Source organism: Phytophthora infestans, genomic scaffold (assembly GCF_000142945.1).
Source record: "Phytophthora infestans T30-4 supercont1.41 genomic scaffold, whole genome shotgun sequence".
NCBI classification, from domain to species: domain Eukaryota; phylum Oomycota; class Peronosporomycetes; order Peronosporales; family Peronosporaceae; genus Phytophthora; species Phytophthora infestans.
Window position 1 is genome coordinate 430842 of NW_003303718.1, and position 20623 is coordinate 451464.

Sequence of the window (20623 nt, forward strand, 5' to 3'; positions counted from 1 at the left end):
TAAGCAGTTTTCATCGCCTCGGACTTCGCTCAACAATACACTGTGACGTGATATCATTGCAGTGGGCGCTAAATTAGCAACATCTTTGTGGCTAGCCATGGTGGACCATCAAGTGAGAGTCCTTCGATCACCAAGCGGTTATAGACTTACGGTTTCTGACATCTTCTATACGCGACACATGTTCGCTAAGCGAATCACGCTTTCAGGCGGCGAGTTGGAGCTGTACGACTTATTTTGTTTGATAAGTGGAATAAGGCGGCGGTGGGGGATTCTATTGAGCGAATGTCTGTGTCAGCGCGTGGGAAGTGGGAATTAGTAGCGGTGGTCGACCAGAAGCCTGACTGGAAGACACAAGAAGCTGCTCATATGAAAGCTCACAAGCCTTTGCCTAAATCCTGTCAAACAGAGCATCGGCCCAATACAGTTTTTGCTGATCGAGCTGGATACGCTGTCTACATACAGTATTCTTCTATAGTAACGCTCTTCTGGCAACAATGCCGGCACGGACGCTAAGCGGCACTTCTGAGGAATCCGTGACATGTTGTCACGCCCTCTATCCAATTCAGACGAATGACCGAGTGTTGCACCGAAAGGTATCCATGGCGCCACCAATCATAGCTGTGTACAGCCAATTTATGAATGATGCCGACCGTACCGATCAGCCGCATTCTACAGATCCGAATCGCATTCGGAAAAATCGCATGACACTATTCACGTGGCTTTTGGACATGGCTACAATAAATGATTACGCTCCCTTGAAGCGGGCAACTTCGTTTCCCTCGACATTGCGCGAGTTCAAGAGAAAAATTGCTAGCACTCTCACACGCAACGAAAAGACCGCCCGTCACCAGCAATTGTGTCGCCAGAAAAAGCGAAAGCGTGAAGGCTTAGAAGAAGTTGCTGGAGCTGACACGTCGTTGCATATTATGGTGAAGTGCTTTCTCAGAAATGCGAGATGTGATCTGACGAGGAGTCATTATCACGGATTAGTGACGGCGCCCGGTGATTTGGGTGGATCTAGACTGCTCAAAGTGGATCCATACTGCACGAAGTGGATTAGCCCGCGGTGAAGTGGATCGAAAGTCGAGACTATTACTCTGAACGTTTATATGAGCTAGATGACGTGGGGCGATCACGCTAATTGGTAGTCCAAGGAGGAAGTATCTGGATCCGTATCCTATATGGGTCGGCTTGTGAGGATCGGAAATAAGAAGATAACCGACGATGGATCTGGGAGATATCAGTGGCTAAGCGTATGAAGAATGGCAAGCGAAACACGGTAAGCGGCAGTATATTGAAATCAACCGAGTGGAGTCTCGGATCCACCCTCGCCCGGTTACATCTAGGGATATGGATCCACCATGTGCGATTGGATCGAGTGGGGGTCCTATTGAGGAAGGATTGTAGACACCATATGATGGTGTATCTGGTATTAACAACGAATGAAAAGGCAAGATCCACCACTAGATATCCCGGATCCCACTGTCCCAAGTCCGGATCCAATGGATGGGGGGATCCCACACAGAGTGACTAGAATCTATGGTATAGGGGTGGTGGATCCAATGGATCTCGAGCTTTCGTGAAGCGATGGCGACCGCAGACATTCGTAATATAGTGTTGGATGATTGGAGGGTTCAGATCCGCTTGCAGTAATGTGGGCTAAAGTGCCTTGGATCCGGAACAGTATACCCTTAATTTGGGGACCTCGTGATGATTACGCCATGGATCCGGTGGATCTGATGCTGACACAGCTGAAGAATGGACCAAGGAGAGAAAGAGCGGGAAGCCGGGCCTGGTAGGGGATTTAACATGTAAAAGACATAGAAGGTAGAAGTCCAGACAGGTTTAGACCTAACTATGAATCGGACTCGAATTTGCATTGTGTTACGCAAGTGCCTTATTGCCCTCAATAATCGGGGCGATATTGGCCGTACGAGCTGAGGTCGGAATTGCAGATCTAGTGTGGGTAGTGATAACTGGATAATATATTGGCCAGATCCTGCCACCTAGTGAGCTTTCCTTATACGTGCAGATCCAAAACGTTACTCGGATTTACTTGGTCGGGAATACCTAGCGACTTCTATTATCAAGATTTCGCTGTAGGAAGCGGCAAGTACGACGCAAAGGAACGCAAAAGGCAAGGGAACACAGCCATAAGGCAACCCTACGACTAGATCCCAGATCTAGAACCTGAATCCATCAAGCTCGAATATTTGCTTGGCACCCAGAAACATTTACGGACGCAGAGTGAAGGTCTTACCACAACTGCTCCACCCCACCCCCACATCTCGCCAAGACACTCAAGCTTCACCACGTGAACGCTTCGGAAGATGCCGAGAGAGCAAGATCCCGCCCTACCGACGGATACACAAGGTGAGGAAAGTTCAGCAGATCACGGATCATCGGGGACCCCTTCGTAAGTCGGTGTCTGGGCGCTGTTGGTAAGTTGGATCGAGCAATCTCGCAGATTTTTTTTAATCCCGCTACACCACAATGGTGCGCGTGCCCGGATCTTTTGATGACTCGGGATTTCACCGTGAGTCCCAAGAAGATGCTCAAGTGAAGGTCGAGCCAGAGGAAGAGGCGTCATCGGAGGTCGGATCGACGAAGACGTTGCTGAATGAAGCAAGATTTGCGGATCGACGAAGTCTATGGAGGAACTCTGTCGACGGAAGAGAGATGGATCCAGATCTGGAAGAGAAACCTTTCTATCCTCCCCAGGCCCTCTCAGGGGAGGGGGGGCTGCGGATCTTGACGCAAGTCAATATCCGCTAACAAAACAAGAAAAAGTGAAGACGGAACGGTATGCATTTGCAGATTCATCGCACCGTACCTAAACCCAAGCCCGCTAGTCGAAAAGATGAGAAAGAAGACCGATACGAGTAAGACTGCGCGGAAGAAAATGCAAGCTCCAGAGTCGGAAGAAGAAGACCAAGCTGGACAGGTCAAGCTGGCCCGACAATGATGTCGAGTTTGTATATCGCCACCAAGCTTTACGCGACGTCCTGGATCAAGATCCTGTCATGCGAATCCTAAATCTACGACAGATCGAAGCTCCAAGGGAACCAGTGAGAGCACCAACGAGCACGTCGAACAAATTGGTGGCAGTTTTAGGATCTATTACGTCTGATTACGGATTCTGGTAGTGTGGCTGGTGCGTTCGATGCGGAGGATATATTCGAGATCGATCTGGATCTGATATTATCGGCGACGCGGGATCTCTTCGTGAGAGTCAAGTCCATCGCTAGGGAAAAGGCCGCAGACCACGGATCCAGTGTCGTCGCCGAGGATCAGTCAAGCTGCATCCTCCAACCACGAATCCGCGGCCGAAGATGGGTCAGACACGTCGTCCGAGCCGCGACGCATGACCTTAGATCCCTCCGGGTCGTCAATGCTGGAGACGCGGGCAAGGATCCGGGGACAGGAGGCGCCTCCAAGTGTGAGAACACGGAATCCAGAGCGCCATACCCGCGATCTGATACCATCCAGTCAGGATCGAGCCAAATCCAGCTAGAAGCCAGTTGGATTGTCGTTCGCGTTAATGGTCGTACGAATCCTTTGACTACGGTAGACCATACTACAGCGACCATGCCCTCCAATACCTCGTCAGGCACCTTACAACGGCACTTCAAAGCCGCGATGAGTCGTTTTATGTTTTGAGCAAGGTTTAGGAATGTCCAGGCCACAGACTCAAGAGCCCCACGACCATGGAGCACGAGACGTCGACATGGAGCCAGTGGAAGGAGACAACTCCCATGATGAGTTCGACCTAGATGATTTGGATGTCCCATCCCCCTCGCCAGCGGCGGTAGCAACTGCAGGAGCCGGGATGGATCCTCTATGACGCAGAGAGTACAGATCTCAGCCATATCGGATCTGAAGGAGTTCACGGGCTAGGTTCAAGACGAAGACTGAGCGCGAACGTGGATCAGCAAGGTCAAGTCAGCCCTCATGAGAGATCAAGCATCCGATGCAGAAAAATGTCTGACATTTGCAGACTTGCTGGCCGGGCCAGCCAGCAACTGGTATCGGCAGCTGGACAGATTCACTCGGAACAAGTGGCCGGACTTGCTACGCGGTTTCCAAAAGGATAGGAGATCCAATGTATTAGGGGAGCATGTGGATCATTTCATCGAAACCTTGGGAGATGCCGACCTGGCCGACAGGTTGACCTTGCTACGATTTCCAGATACCGACGAGCTCGAAGAACTGTGGGCAGTGGATCGCGCGAAACATCGCCAGAAGAAGGAAGCTGTCGTATCGGGCAAGTATCGCCAAAAGGCTCCGACACCCACGGCCCCAGACCGACGCGTTGACCATTTCAGAGACTAAATTTGGATCTGATGGATCCGACCCCGATCCGGGAGGATTACCGCAGAGTCTGTCTCGCCAATCCCAACGATTGTACGGCAAAGACTGGAGATAAACCCATGACCGCGGATTTCCTACACGGGGACCCTGGGATCTACAGATCCCCATATCTTAGCGATGGGACAGGACAAATCCGGTGCTCGCAGTGTGGATCTCGGAAGCACACGGAAGCCGGATGTTGAAAACATCTGGTTTGGGAGAAGTGTGTCAAGAAAGGCCATCCCTGGATCACTGTTTCTACGTGTGTCGGGGTTGCGACGAGATCCACGATGCTGGCAAGTGTATGATGGAAGAGTTCTACAACCAAATCAGCGAGTGGTTCGATCCAACCAAACACAGAGGGATGCTGCCCGAGGTGGCAGAGAAGATGCTAAACTAAGACGCTAGCCGGGATGGAAACCGGTACGAACCGAGCGTTCTACGTATTGCACTACGCAATTGTGAGCAAGACGTCGCTAGATCGAGGTAGCAAGCTCCTAGATTCAGTTGATAATACACGTGATCTACATGAAGTGTCAGTTGCCAAGACCTCTTTGTTTACACCGGGTGGATGAGTGCCAGATCCGAGGTCTCTTCGACGCTGGACCAACAACTGGGCGAAGCGCACTGCAATTGAAGGAAGCAGCAACATGGCTAATGCTTTGAGCCTACCAAGGGTGAGGTCATCGCAGATCCACCCAACGTTTGCCAGGTCACTGGATCCCGATAATCGGAGGATGTTGGATCCACGGATCAGCTGACAGAGGAATCCCGTGGCTACTGGAAGTACCATGCCCCAGGAAAATGGTTCCGACAAGCCAAGGTGGGAGGCAAAATCAACAATGAAAAAAGCGATTCTGCTCTTAGATAGTGGTGCCGAGGCGTCTATGTTTGATACCGGCTTTGCTCGTAAGATTGGGTGTCATATCGATGGGAGCCGGATACAAGACTGCGTTGGGATTGGGGAAGGTGTCTACCGTACGAATGAGAGAACTCGGATCACGATCACGTTGGCTGGTTGCATAGTGTATTAAGTCAATAATTGGGTCGGATATCTCGCTAGTCAAGACGCTATTCTTGAAATGGATTTCATGGTACCAGCCGGGGTAAGGTTTAATCTGGCAGATAAGACATTGTGCTTCCCAGACGAAATGCGGATCTAGCTCAGCGGACGACAAAGATGAGGATCTTAAGGGCGGCCAAAACGCCTTGGATTGATCCTGGGGAAACCTGGGTACAGCCGGATCGAATGCAATGGGTGGATCATGAGAAGCTGTGGGTCACTCGAGGCGAGAAGAGGGTACCTACAGTGACCCAGGGGCCTGGTCAATCGCAGAAGCTCCAAATTACAAATATCAGTGACAAGAGGCTATTACTAGATCACTATGAGGAAATTAGACGATGGCTGGCAAGAGATGGTATCCCTAGGCGACCTGGATATGTGTCAGTTGAATCTCGTCGCTATTGAGAATGGTAGAATCTAGCGTACGAAGCGACTACCAAAACTAGATCCCTCGGGGAGGAGGACGTTCCGGCAGAGCCGACCGGCCCTTTGGTGGACCGACCTTCATATCCAACTCCGCGAAATATCTTACTGAGAGGTCCTCGGACTAGGATCCCAGTGGTGAAGGCTGGACGTGAGGCAACTGGAGACATCCATCGCAGGTCCCCATGCAGCCAGGGATCTGTGGAAGATGGATCACAGGTGATCGAAATCGATACGTTGGATCCTGCGAATCTGCTTTAAACTCGAACTCTCCATTGGAGGGAATGCCTGGATCCCCACCGAGGGTGTCGGCACTGGTTAAACCGGAGGCGTCGTACGAAGGCACACCCGAATACAAGGCTGACCCAGAAGACATTTCCTCGGATACCAGAATACCCGATGCCATAAAAGCAGATGGACCAAGGGAAGAGGGGAAGCCGCTGAATCCGGAGGTGGATCCGACAAAGGCAGAGGATGAGCAGATATTTTACCATGAAGGTGGGGATCTGCACGCCGAAGATCTAAGGGAAGGTATGGCGGTAATATCGGATGTGCCACTGACCACGGAGGAAGTCACGATTGGCGATATCCAGATGAACCCGGGAGCGAACGAGCCCGTAAAAGTGGACCGATTACGTTAGAAATATACGAAAGTCGACATCCGCTAATTGGTAAAGGTAATGCGCTACCACCAGCCGCACGCGGTGTCAAATGTGATATCGATGTCGGCGACGCAAAACCGATTGCACGGAGGGTGCGGAAGGTAGCACCCCAATTCCGTAAAAAGCTAGAGGATCTGATTAAAGGCTTGTTGTGAGCAAAGATCATCAGCTTCTCAACAACCTCATGAGCTGACTTAAAGCTAACAAAGAGCATGTGTGCTGCGAATACAGATGAAAAGGTGCGGATGAGCTCTAAGCCTTATCGGTCAGTGATTGGAAGTATGCTGTAGTTGATCTTGGGCTCGCGACCCGATTTAACTCGGAATGCAGTCCGTTTCTGGAAAATACTGGATTATTGCGTTGGGGAGCGGCCAAACGAGGCCTTCGGTATATCAAACAAACATTTGACTGATGTATTCATCTCGGTGGATCTCAGTGGCCAGACCAGCAGCTCGACCGACATCTACAAGAAAATGCTGATGCTGAGTTTGCCAATCGAACGGATGAAAGGAAGTCTGTGGCCGGCTACTCAACGAAGGTTTAAGGTAGTCTGGTCTCGTGGAGTAGTCAGAATGAGAAGCCGGTTGCTTTGCACACGGTCAAAGCCGAATATGCGGCTTTAAGTCTGCTTGTGCAAGAGATGGTTCATCTTCGGCACCTGCTGAAATAGCTTAACGTTTCGCGATAAGCACCAACCGAAATGCATGAGGATAATGAGAGCGCAAAAACACTGGCGAGCAATCCGGAATTTCACAATCGCACTAAGCACTGTGATGCTCGTCATCACTTTGTGCGAGAGCAAATTGAACTGAACGAACTCTTCTTGTCCAGGCAAGCAGCCCCAACACGAGCGCTTGATGGCACGCCAATCGCTGAGCGCTGTTTTTAACGCAAAGCTCACAGCTGCAGCCCCCTCTCCTTTTCTTTCCCACGGCTGGCTGACGTCTAGAACCACAAGCGCAGCCCAAAGCCCTCATCCTTGCTGTACTCTGTCTAATCTGGTTGCTGGCCGTATTGGTCCCTCTATCGATGATTATACATGTAACGGGGTAAGATATACCGTCACTAGCTTACACTATAATGTGGAGGAAGCTCGCAATAGTAATACCAAGTCTTAGGTTTGTGTCAAATTCCGCTCTGATTTCTTTAGGACCAGGGCGGCTACCCCTGGCCTCGTGTGAACCACTCATACACATGTCTACACCTGATTGGTCAAAAAGTGAGTCTAGCTCCTCACTATTAACCAATCTGATGACGACACCTTGGCACGCGCTACCCGTGTGCCACTTTACCTACTCGTGTAATTACGAAATAAATATCTACCTACTTATGTAATTGGAGTTGGCCCATTACATCACCCTCCTCTCTAAGTTGCACTTACGCAACATAAGCGCACGAAACATTTGAAGAAAACTCGAAAACCGACGAGCGGAGACATCGGAGACAGCGCGAAGGGCGGCGGTGCCAGCGCGTCGCTGGCGATGGTAACAAGGGCAAGCCCAGGGTCGACAGGTGCGCCGCGAGCTCTGTATGTACTGCGAGGACCGGCACTGCGCCTCTCGGCTCCCAAGACACACATCGACGAAGCGCTCAGCGCACATGCAGCTTAGAAGACTCCAAACTTGAGGCACTTGCAGCACGGACTCGAGGAACCTCCCAAATCCGACTTCGTGGCGCAGTGGTCAATGCATGGAGCTTCCAGTCAGGACATCAGGGTTCGATTCCCACCAGACGCATCCACTCACGCACACGCGAGTGTTGTTTTCGCTGTCAGAACAAAGCGGCTTCGGACATCTCGAAGGCATGAGACCTGTCGGCGGAAGTCAACCACTTGAGCAACCCAAGTGAGCATCACGTTGTCACCACTGGTGTCACCAGAATCCGCCGGTGGTTTCGTGTTTTCATTCTTGCACTGACAAGCTGTGTCAGTGTTCGCCGCGGCTCGCGCCGACGTTGCACGCGTCGAAGCACGGCGTCGTTGTCGCCTCCTCGTACGGGTCGTTCGCGTGAGCGTTCTCGATCTCGTTCACGGTCTCGGCGAAGTGACTCGCGGAATTCTTCCTCTCAAGCAGCTTGGTCTCATACTCGTGGACCGCGTCCGGAACGTCCCGGAGGAGGTTGGCGCGGGGCTCCCACGTATTCTGCTCCGGCGGATAACCGAGTCAACGTACCAGATAGCGGCGCGCGGTAGGGACCGCGCGAAGAGTATAACTACGGACGTTACGTTAAGCAGCTGAGGTGTGGGGATCGTCGTGCCCAACTATACGCTCCACAATCCAGCGCACGTCACCCACCGAGTTAATTATCGGTGGTGGGCCTTCACGGTGATACGACGTACGCCCTGTAAGTCCAGGGCGAGGTGGACACTGTTTCGAACCGTGCGTTGGACACTTAGATTGGAGCTGAGCGGACGGAAGATCGTGCCTGGCGAACGGACGGGTCTCTGGCGCGTCAGGCTCGTCGGGCTGGTCGCCCGACGCATTCTCCGTCTGCCGGTTTGGGTCAGGAATCGTTGCAGGGAAATACCGCTTGAGTCGTAAAACGTCGGGTGGAGTCTAAGTGACGACGGAATGTCCAGGGTGTAGGCGTCGCCCACATCCTTAGTTACTCGAAAAGGACCGATGAAGCGTGGAGCAAGTTTGTTGGCGCCGAGGTTGGTTACGGCAGAAGTTCGGATTCCCTCGGTCGATAGGAGAACGCGATCTCCTATCTTGACTACATTCACGTTCTTGCGACTGTGCTTATCCGCTTGTTCCTTTTGCTTGTCCACTGCGTTCTGCACTGCGTCGCGGACGAACCTTGAGATTGATTGCCTTTGCATGACGAATTTCGCAACAGCCGAGCGATCGGCAGGAAGCACCGATGGTTTCGGTGTATAATTGGCCGTGGTAACATCTTGCTCGCGAATCTTGCTGCCTGGATCGATCAAGTTCTGCGACGTCCATCTCGTTATCGGAGATGCAGTACGCCGAGGAGGCTCGATGGACTGCTTGGACGGAGAGCGAGTCAAGGCGTTCACACTGGCTACACTAGAAGATAACCCTGGCGTCCAGTGCGCCGGTAGGCCTGTTGGCACCGGTGAGGCTACCGGTGCGTGCTGAGACACCGGCTCACGTACCGGTGATGACCACGACACGGACTCGCTGTCCGCAGGGCTGACCGCAGCTTCAGCATCCATGTCGACCGAAGGAGATTCTCCCCCACCAAGGGTGAAGCCGCCAGCATCCGTCGGGTGACCCACGGCGAGAAGTGCCGGAACACGTGGGTGGCAAGCGCTGTTCACGAAGAATGGCGTCATACCCGTCGAGGAGCGCTCGGCGCTGTTGAGTGCGAGCTCGGCTAGCGGTAGGAGCGATCTCCAGCTCGTGTCCGAAGTCGCGTAGCTGCGGAGAACGTCTTCAAGGACTCGGTTGACGCGTTCAGTTTGTCCATCCGTCTCCGGATGTGCCGCAGTCGACATCAGCAATTCGGTTCCCAAGAGCTCAAAAAGGCGTGACCAGAACGCGGATGTAAACCGCGGGTCGCGGTCGGAGATGATGGACTCCGGCAGACCGTGGTGACGAAAAATCACGTCGACGAAGTGGGTCGCGGACGCTTCCGCGGTGATTGAGGCTGTCACCGGAACGAGATGGACCAGCTTGCTGAAACGATCGGCAAACACAAGTACACCCGTGCGCCCGGCTGTATCGGGCGGAAGACCGAAGATGAAGTCCATCGAAATAGAGCGCCAGGCTTCCGTGGCGACCGGAAGAGGGCGCAATGGGGCCTGAGACGTCGAAGACGGTTTGACTCGCTGGCAAGTTTCACATGTGCGGACCCACTTGCGTACCCACTTGTACATGTGCGGCCAATAGAAGTCTCTCGACAGAGCCGCGTACGTCTTCTCGCGACCGAGATGTCCTCCAGTCGGGGCGTCATGATACTCGTGAATTATGCGCGCACGTAGATCAACGTCGTTTTGGACGACGACTCGAGATCCATCGAACCTGTCGATGCTGTATTTGAGCAGATTGCCGTTCAGTCGATATCGATCGATCTGATTCCGCGTGGTCCTTGACAGGGCACTTAGCGTGTCACTACTAGGAGCACGCAGGTGCTTCATGATGGCATCGTATATTGGGTCATCATCGTACGCTGTAGCAATCTCGTCGCCCAGCGGAAGCGTGGGCGTGGTCAACGTCAAGTTGATGCCTGATGACGCGCCGACCGCACATTCGTCGTCGTCCTCATCAGCCACCTGATGTCCTAGCACTTCACGGGGATCGTAGTCCGGGCGCCGAGACAGAGCGTCGGCGAGAATGGTATTTCTTACTCGGCTTGTAGTGAACAACGAAATTGTACTCGGAGAAGAAGGACAGCCAACGGGCCATCCGTTGCAACAAGTGAGGGCTCTTCATCGCTGTCCGCAGCGATGCGTGATCAGTGTAAACCGCAAACGACTGTTCACCGAGCAAGTACACTCGCAATTTGATCAGAGCGTACCGCATTGCCAGGAGCTCCTTGTCATGGACTGGGTAGTTCTTCTCGGCGGGCTTCAGCTGTCGCGACTGATAGCTGATAACGCGTTCGTGTTCGTCATCATCGAACTGCATCAGCAAACAGCCGATGGCAAAATCGCTCGCGTCGCAGACGACGTGAAATGGCTTTGAGTCCTCAGCAAGCTTCAGAATCGACGCAGACGCCAAGCTCTTGTTCACCGAGTCGAATGCAGCTTGGTGGTCCGATTTCCACTCCCCGATCAGGTCCTTCTTCAGCAGCGAGGACAGCGGCGGGATCAACCCAGCGAAATTCTTCGTGTACTTGTGCAAGTAATTGGCCATGCCAAGCCACTGACGCAACTCAGTGGGGCTTGTCGGCGTTGACCAAGCACAGATAGACGATATCCTCTCGGGATCCGCGTGCACACCGTTCTTGCTCACGTAGCATCCCAACACCGGAATTTCCGGTGCACAGAAGACACATTTCTTCAGGTTTGCGTAGAGCTTGTTCTCTCGCATCACCTGGAAGACTTGCCTCAGGTGTTTCAGATGTACTTCCACGGCACTGAGGTTGCCCTCAGCGCGGCTGTGCACGAAGATGTCGTCGAAATAACTCGGCGCGAAGTCTCGGAGCGGACGAAGCACATGGGAGACCATGCGTGAAGGTGGCAGGCGCGTTCTTCAGACCCTGTGGCATCACGAGCCACTCCTAGAGCATCCCGCTCGGTGTACTTACGGCGGTGAGAGGCACATCACATGCTCTCATCAGGATCTGATAGAATCCATCGGTCAGGTCGATGGCGCTGTAGAAGATGCTGCCCGCCATGGAGTCCAGTACTATGTCCTTCCGAGGTTTCGGAGTCTGCGCGGGGATGGTGGAATCATTCAATTTGTTGAATGCGTGAGCAATGCGCCATACCCCTGTAGCTTTCTTCACACAGAACGTTGGACTGGAATGCGGAGAGGTACTCTCGCGCACGTGACCCGCCTTTCGGCGGCCCTCGAAGAAATCATCGATCGCTTTCACTTGATCACGGGGAAGTGGCCATTATCTGGCGACGCAGTACTTCGTACCTGGCGCGAGGTCAATCTCGTGCTGAACTTCACGATCCGCCGGTAGCTCGGCGGGGATCTCATCCGGGAAGACGTCGGCGTACTCGCAGGCGGTGTCGTATACGGGATTCTCTGACTCCCGCAAGGCCTCCCAGGACTGCGTTTGGAATCGTTTCTCTCGAGCAGACTTAGGCTCAGCACCTAGCGGACGTGAACGTTCACTATCCGTTGCGACTACATTTGCTGACTCATCCACCGAGACTGCCTCGGTGACCTAGCATACTTGCTCGACGTCTCCAGCTTTGAGGTCCAGAAGAAAGTTCTTCCATATTAAGCCTGGAAGGCGTGTGATCGCCGCCGCTTCGCGCGGCAAACTCGCGACTGCTATAGTGCGCGACCGACTCGGGCCTCCTTCCACGTACTCGAGCGCGCTGACCGATTCCATCGGCGGGCTATCGCTGGTCGTGGAGTCTTGACGAAGTTTCAGGCGTCGTCTCTTCGACTTCTTCTTCGGCTTCCTCGAGCTCACGCTCGAGTCTGACTCACTGCTACTTGACGATGCATCACCTTCCTCTAGGCGCGGGAGACCGTACTCGACCGGGCCGGGAACACGCGGGGGCCCCTGCTCAGCCGCAGCATCGTTTGACGGGAGCCTAATCTGCTCGACCGCCGAATCGTTTGGCGGGAACCTCTGCTCTACCGCCGTCTCGTTGTGTGGGAGACCCAGCTCGACCACCGTCTCGTGTTGTGGGAGCCCCTGCTCGACCACCATCTCGTGTTGTGGAAGCCCCTGCTCGACCACCGTCTTGTACTGTGGGAGCCTCTGCTCGACCACTTCATCATCTACCTCGCGACACCGCGAGGGCTCTTCGTCCAACAACGTAGCACAAGCCATGCAGGGAGGGCCATCGCTCGCTCTGTGCACTACCTGCGCCGTTGCTGTTTTGTTCACGACTGTGACGTGGGGCCAGTCTCTTGGCGCCACCAAGAGGTGTGTGAAGACCTCGCTCACGTCGAATCCACGTCGACGCTTGACCGAAATGGCCAGCCAGTAAATTTCTGGCTGATATCGCGCAAGTCAAGGAATGCCCAGGATGCAGTCAAACGCATAGTTCATCTCGATCACCAAGAAGTCGTCCTTGCTACGGAAGCCGTCGAACGTGTACGACAAGGACACGTCACGCCGCACAACGCGGCGAGCCTTACCATCTGCGAGTTTGACTTAGATCTCGCCCGGACCCTTCAGGACGCGGACGTTCTTGGGTAGTACCGACAAACACCCCGCGCAAAAAAGGTTGTTGGTCGCTTTTTGAGTCAAGGAGCGCGCGCAGTGGTCGCCGGGCACCGGTGACGTGGGGGAGGACGATGATCAGTCTCGAGTCGCCCGGCGTAGTGGTGGCATTGGTGTGTGCTTGGAGCACGGGAGGGCTCGAAGGTTGGGCTGCCACCGGAGGGCCCGGTCCTTCGTTAAAGCCAGTAGGGCGCCCCGCACCTACTGGTCCTGGTCGTTTTTTGAATGAGCGACCGAGGAATGTTCCGCATCGGCGTGAGCGAAGACGGGAGCTGGCGCGCGGCACTCCTCCGCGCGGTGATCTTTCTTCCCACAGCGGAAGCAAATGAGGGAGCGATTGCTTCGCGCAGCGCTACCGCGGTAGGACCCGCGGCGTCGCTCGCTCGACGCGTTGATGGCGTCGATCTCCATGGGCTCGGGAGTAGACTCTCGGGCTTCCGCAGGTATGGCTGCGACGTACGATGCAGCGATTATGTAATCCTCGCGAATCGCGCGTGCAAATGCCTCCTCGAGAGAGGAGGGATCAGCACTGGTGAGGCAGTAGCGGATCATACCCTCGCGCATGCCGAACACGAATACGTGGACTTGCAAGGCCATGTCGATTGGCTTGGTCACGATGCATGACGCCAGTTGTCGCGTCTTCTGGACGTAATCACGCATGGAGATTTTCCCTTGCCGAAGAGCGAAGAGCTCTGCGCGAACGCGAGACTCATCTTGCGGGGGCTCGAACGCGAGGCGCAAGTCGCTCTGAGAGTTTCCAGAGTCGGGAAAGCCTCGGGGTCGACAGCCCAGCTTCGCAAAGGGCCCATTCTTTGGCCTTCCCGGTCAACCGGGAGAGGAGGAAGTTCATCTTGGCGGATGACGCCTCGATGCGTCGCGAGGCGATAGCGATGTCGATCTCGCGGAACCACCGGTTTAGCATGAGCCGGTTTTCACCGGCACCAGAATACGTAGACGTCTCCATCTTGACGAAGTCATTCTGGGATGAACGCGAGGGAGTTGTCACCCGCCGATTCGCATCGGCGAGCTCGCGCTCCATGAATTCTTGTGCTGCAAGACGTTGCTGGTCGGGCGTCGCTCACCTCAGCATCGATGCGACAACGGCATCTCCGGACACCGCCACGAGGCGGTGAAGCGCTTCTTACTCCACGCGAGTAAGATTGTGGAATACAGCATGCTCCAGGGTCGCCCCGGAGATCTGGCCTTGGATCATCGTAGACTTGGTCGTTGGAAGGACTACAAAGTGCTACCAGGTGTAACGGGGTAAGAGATACCGTCACTAGCTTACACTATAGTGTGGAGGAAGCTTGCAATAGTAAAACCAAGTCTTAGGTTTGTGTCAAATTCAACTCTGATTTCTTTAGGACCAGGGCGGCTACCCCTGGCCTCGTGTGAACCACTCATACACATGTCTACACCTGATTGGTCAATAAGTGAGTCTGGCTCCTCACTATTAACCAATCTGATGATGACACCTTGGCACGCGCGTGTGCCACTTTACCTACTTATGTAATAACTTAAGAAATATCTACCTACTTATGTAATTGGAGTTGGGCGGATTACAATACAAGCTGTGGGTCACTATGCGCACCCACACTCTCGTGTTTATGCGCCCATACGCAGTATTTACGCCCACTTTCATTTTTTGGTGTACCCCAATCCGCAGCGCGCCCGCGGTAGACTGAATCTACATTGCTAAAAAAACCATTTTTGTTAAATTATTCCTGAAATTTAGACGGTTACTTTACTCCGTTTTGGTTTACAGTACCACCAGCTACTATTAGTATTGTAATATTCATATTAGTAGTGAGTTGAATCTCGAAAAAAAGTGAGCGGGTTAGTAATATTAATAAATCATATTTATTAATTAAATACCTCATTTTATCATAAATCGGCGTAGCTAAGTGAGAACGACAAAATTGAAAGCACAATAATGCATCTTAAAAATTTGTACTGTTTTAATAAAAATGCTCCCAAGCAAATGCATTTTCTCTTTGTCGTGGTTTTCTTTGAAGTATTTAGCGGTTTTGACGAAGACGGAAAGCACAGTTGAGTGCGGATTTGTGCCCTCCCATCGATGTCATTTGACTCAATGCTGAAGGCTGCAAATGGTCAAGTATCGTGCAACCAGTATGTATCGGTCTAGTCCGTATATGGAGATATTGGAAAACGGAATCACCAAAGCTGAATTTTGGTAGCCATGGTATTATACAACCACGTGATAGCACGGACGCAGCTATTATAAGCAGAACGGATAAGTGAAGACTATGATAGTCACAATCGGGTCAGCGCGAATCCCAGAGAGCGATGGCTTCTGCAGAGCAGTGGACTCCCAGCCTGGACCGTCCAGGTATTGCTAGCAGCTGCAGAACGTTCACGTCAACATTTTCATGTTGAAGTGCATGATAAACTTCAACATCGTTGAAAAAGCTGTGATAAACATGCCATGGTCAAGCAGACCCTCTTCTCATTTCGTGATTTGTCTAGGCGAGAGGGAGCCCAAGTCATTAAACATAAACATTTATCATGCCAACCACCGCACCGACTCGGCCCGAGCTGGAGCACACACCGATGAGTGAGCAGGACCCCGACTTTGATCAGCAACAGGAGCTCTTCCCCAAGACATTTCCAAATATCCGCATGCTGGTGTTCCCATTCCGATTTCTCGGATACTGGCTGGGTCGCAAATTATGGTCGAATGATCCGCACGCTTCGCAAGCGCGGACACTGCTAGACGACATCGTCTATGGTGAAGGTCCGCGCTTCCGAATTTCAACGAGCGAGCTTTATTTCACGGACATGCACGACAAAAAAGTTATCAAGTACTCGCTTTTAACGGGCGTAAGAACGCTTGTATACGAGGATCCGGAGGATATGCTGTCTGGGTTGGGGTGGCTGCCGGATGGCCGTTTGCTGATCTCATCGATGAATAAGCGCCAGGTTATCGTCCATGACGAGGAGACCAATGCGACCAAGCTTTATGCTGACGTGAAAGACGTGACCCAGGTACGCGCTAATGATATGGTCGTTTCCACGTCCGGACGCGCGTATCTCGGAAGCTTTGGATTTCACCACTCTGACATTATGTCGATCGCGAGCTCCACGATCGTCAGTATCGGTACTGACGGCGCAGTCCGCGTGGAGGCGACGGGTGTGGTGTTTCCGAATGGAATAGTGATAACCCCTGACGGGAGGACTCTAATTGTAGGGGAGACGTTCGAAGGACGATTGACGGCGTACGACATTGGAGAGGATGGCACACTCTCGAACGGTAGGCTGTGGGCTGACGTTGGCTCCCTAGTGGACGGTATCTGCTTGGACGCAGAGAGCTGCGTGTGGGCTAGCATCGTGCAGTCTGGGCTGTATCAGACTGGTGGTGGTCTCGTCCGCGTCAAGGAAGGAGGTGAAATACTGGACGTGATCGGCTTCGGTGCCAACGGCATCAAGAACTCGGTGTTTGCTTGTCAGTTGGGCACGGACTCCGATGGCAAAAATCAGCTCTTCTTCATGGAGGCGGCCACGTCGTACGACCACCTCATATGGAAGGACGGCCCCGAGGCGGCCCGAAAAAACGGTCTGTTGCGTGTTATCGAGGTGAAGGTCGGCCCAGCGGTTGTTCCAGGCAACGATGGCTACTGCGGCGGATACTGCTGACTCACAACAATAACTGCTGAGTTATAGTTGTGATTTTGCATACCCTCGTCTAATACTGAATGACTACTGTATCTACTTAACTTACCACACGTTTAAAAACCAAATCTTCGCGATCGAAGTGGAGATTGGTGGTTAAAAATTACTACGTAGTATGCGCTTGCTCGTAACTGAGTACACTGTTGTGCTGATTGCTGTAAGACGCTGACCGCTTTCTCAGTTCTGCACACGTTTTGGCCGAAGGTCCTGCGCTTGCTTAACCGCTCGTGTCTCGTATCTTACTAAAGTTACTATATGTCTCGCGTTCTCAGCCTCCAGCTGCAAGCGCTCATCGCGGCAAATGCACGGTCCCATGCATGCTCATGGCCAGAAAATTTTCGCGATACTTACAATTGTGTTTAAATATTTGTCAATTTCGTACTTCGTCAGTGCCCTCAGCATCAGTAACGCAACCGGGATCTTATCACTTGACCAATAGGTACTCCAATAAAAGCAAGTACTTAAGTACAAAGCACGGTTGTTGTAGTCTTGCACTGGTGTTCTGTAGCCGACAACAAAATCTAGCGCTACACAGTTAATTAACGCTACAGTTAACTTAACAGCATTGTTCACAATACCCTGAATGTCGTACGAAAGTTAGCCCAGGTTTCGCTTACCGTAGCCCACCGGTGGGGTGGACGTCCAAGCGGCCGAGAGGACTGCAGACAGAGTGGACATACACAAGTCCGCAGAGAGCTCACGTCTTCATAGGTGAGCGTGCGGCTGTCGATTACGCCTTCCAGTCGGGATTGTTGGCTGAGGAAGACGCGGTAGCGGATGCTGGTAAAGATGGTCAGGGGGGTAGAGATGATCAAGCCCCAGAGGAAGTCAAAAGAATTGATACAGGTGCTCTGCTATCACAAAATACTATCGACCAGATGTTCGGATCCTCCAGTGAATCGGAGGTTGAGCTTTCGCAGGCTGCGGTAATGAGAGCATTTGATCTCTCCCCGAGTGATTTAGAAGCCGAACAGAAAAGAAGAAAGGCTGCCACAAGTTTGCACATGTTATCTGAGGCGTCGGGAATGGAGAGCGAAGGGGAAGACGAATGCACTGGACTCACCAATACCCTCATCGTTGCACAACGACTAGCTCGAGTACCGCTGACAGCCACGGATGACGTGAGCGTGTTGAAGGATGGGGAGAACAGCAGTGAGTACGAGGACTATAGCTCAGACGAGAGCGATGGTGCCGGCATCTGTGATGACGACTGTGCTTCCGAAGGTGACGTGATAGACGAAGATGAAGACGTTCTTTCAGACAGTGATGCTGTCGCCATGGATGAATCTTTCCTGGCATCACTTAATGTTGGCAGCACTACACTGAGCAAAGCGGCTGAGGAGGCTCGCAAGGACACTCTTCGATCTATGCAATGGACACCGGTTTCGACGGAGTACGAAACGGATACTAATGCTTATCCCGGACTGGGTCAGGAGGAAGCTAGACCTGTGGGCGAGCTGCTTGACGTTTGGCGCTCGCCAATCCTCACTCTTTCTACTTCATGCCAAAAACGCTATAGGTTTCTATCGCTACTGAGACGAATCGTTATGGACTTCAGCAAGTGGACAAGCGAGCAGAAAAAATGTTTGCACGCCAGTCCGGGCGCCGGCGTGAGACCGTCGCACAAATTGCCAGGCGATTGAAGGCAGCTCAAGCATACAGTGCCCACGAAATCCTTCATGTCGTCGGGCTTCTTGTCGCTCGGATGCTTTGTACCCAGAAGAGACGCTTCGCCGCGCATTGGTCTATGATCGAAGATGGGGCAATACCTGCTGGGCTGTTTGGGCGTTACATGGGCCGCGACAGATGTCAATCAATCATGAGGGATCTTCACTTTGTAGATAACACAGTGGACCACGGCCGCGACAAGCTGTGGAAGGTGCGCCCAGTGGTGGACAAGCTCCAACAGCGTTTCTTAGCTGGCTGGTCTCTCCCTGCCATATTCTCGTTCGACGAAGGCGTGCTGCCTGCAACGTCGAGGCGCAACACCACCCGCATCTTCATGTCTGACAAGCCTCACCGATACGGCTCAAAACTCTTTATGCTATGTGACGCAAAGACCGAAATAACCTGTGACCGTTCTGTCACAGGTTATTTTGTTTGTCTTATTTTCATTGTCGTAACTTACCCGTTGTGGCAGATCCTAATTACAATGTATGTCGTAACTTTGTAGATTTGAAGTTTATGTTGGGAAGCGGAATAATATTGATGGAAGAGACACTGGCGTTGACTTCAAAACGGGAGCAGCGGCCGTCGTCCGGAACTTGAATTTTGCGCTAACTCCAGAGTTGCGGCGCCCGTGGCATGCTGTCGTCATCGACCGGTATTACTCGTCAACTCTCCTTGCGGTTGAGCTCCTAGCTATGCAAACTACGTGGTGGGGACAATTATGACGAACCGTTTGGGGTTCAACAAGAGCATAGTGTCTAAGAGCAAGACTCGTCCAGCTGGCATCCCCCGTGGCTCTTTCGCCTTTTCGCGTTCGGTCGCCGTCCCGAGCATGGTCTCCCACATCTGGTGGGATCGAAAACCTATTTACTACCTGTGTACAGGCTCCGTAATGACACCTTCCACAATCGAGGGAAAGTTGAAGCGAGTCGGTGCAATTCAGGTCGGTTGTCCGGCAGCTGTGCACGACTACCAGAACTGGATGGGCGGAGTAGATCGTCATGATCAACTCCGCCTGCAATCGTACTCACTACAGATGTCCACGCGGTTCTCAAAGTACTATAAAAGCCTATTTTTAGGCTTTCTCGACCTAGCGCTGGTAAATGCGTTCTTGTCACACAAAGAGGCTGCTAAAATGAAACGGACGGTCGCGATGAAACGCTCGGAGTGCAGTTCTCCAGAACCAGCTCCTTCAAGTGTAGGCCGAAGTTTTTGCTGGAGTACAACTAACACCATCCTCCTCCAGCCAGTAGCGACGGCGCGCACCGGTCCGGCTATCACATTCGCTGCAGCAGTCCGAAGACTGGGTTACAGTCAGCGGCGTCCAGAAGCGACGCCAGCGGTCCTGCAAGGTATGTGCACTCTTGCGGACAGATAAAAAGAAGTCGTACGCGACGTTGTACTTTTGCGAACGCTGTTCTGTCGACAGCGCGAAGTGCTGGCTGTGCAACCGGATTCGTCGCGACTACAAGAGTGTTGCGAAAACATGTTTTGAAATCTGGCATGACGACTTCCAAGCAGGCCAAGCGATTCCGCCGGACTTAGGGAAGCGAGTTGTGCTGCGTCGGCCCGGTCAGAGAGCTGGAAGAACACGGCGGGAGCTCCGGCTTCATTGTGACCGAGGCGTTGACGGCAGAAACCCCGGTGACGACGCCACTACTCGGACCGACGTGGGCGGATTGAATGTGTAGTCAATTGTTGAGTCGCTAGGTTTGTGTGGTTGAATGCTAAGTTTCTTGAACTGATGTACCTTCTTCCTTGCGTTTTCTGAAATGAGCGGCATCAGCACAGCCACCTGTTATTGACATTTGTAGATAGTTACGACTTAGAGAGTCGACTGCAGTCTCACAATGCCGTATGAGTTACGACATTGGCTAGGAAACCTGTTGAAAAGTTATATTCAAATCCTCAAGGCAAACACATGGCCAATACAAATACCAAGCTC

The 20623-nt window shown here is 52.7% G+C and overlaps 1 protein-coding gene across 1 annotated transcript; it reads left to right on the forward strand.

Moving 5' to 3' along the window:
- Positions 1-15803: 15803 nt before the first annotated feature.
- Positions 15804-16974, forward strand: PITG_16026 (uncharacterized protein; the record flags this gene model as incomplete). Its single annotated transcript, XM_002897761.1, has 3 exons — positions 15804-16438; positions 16529-16591; positions 16622-16974. The coding sequence occupies 3 exons, from the start codon at positions 15892-15894 to the stop codon at positions 16972-16974; spliced, it is 963 nt and encodes a 320-aa protein (XP_002897807.1).
- Between the last annotated feature and the right edge of the window lie 3649 nt (positions 16975-20623).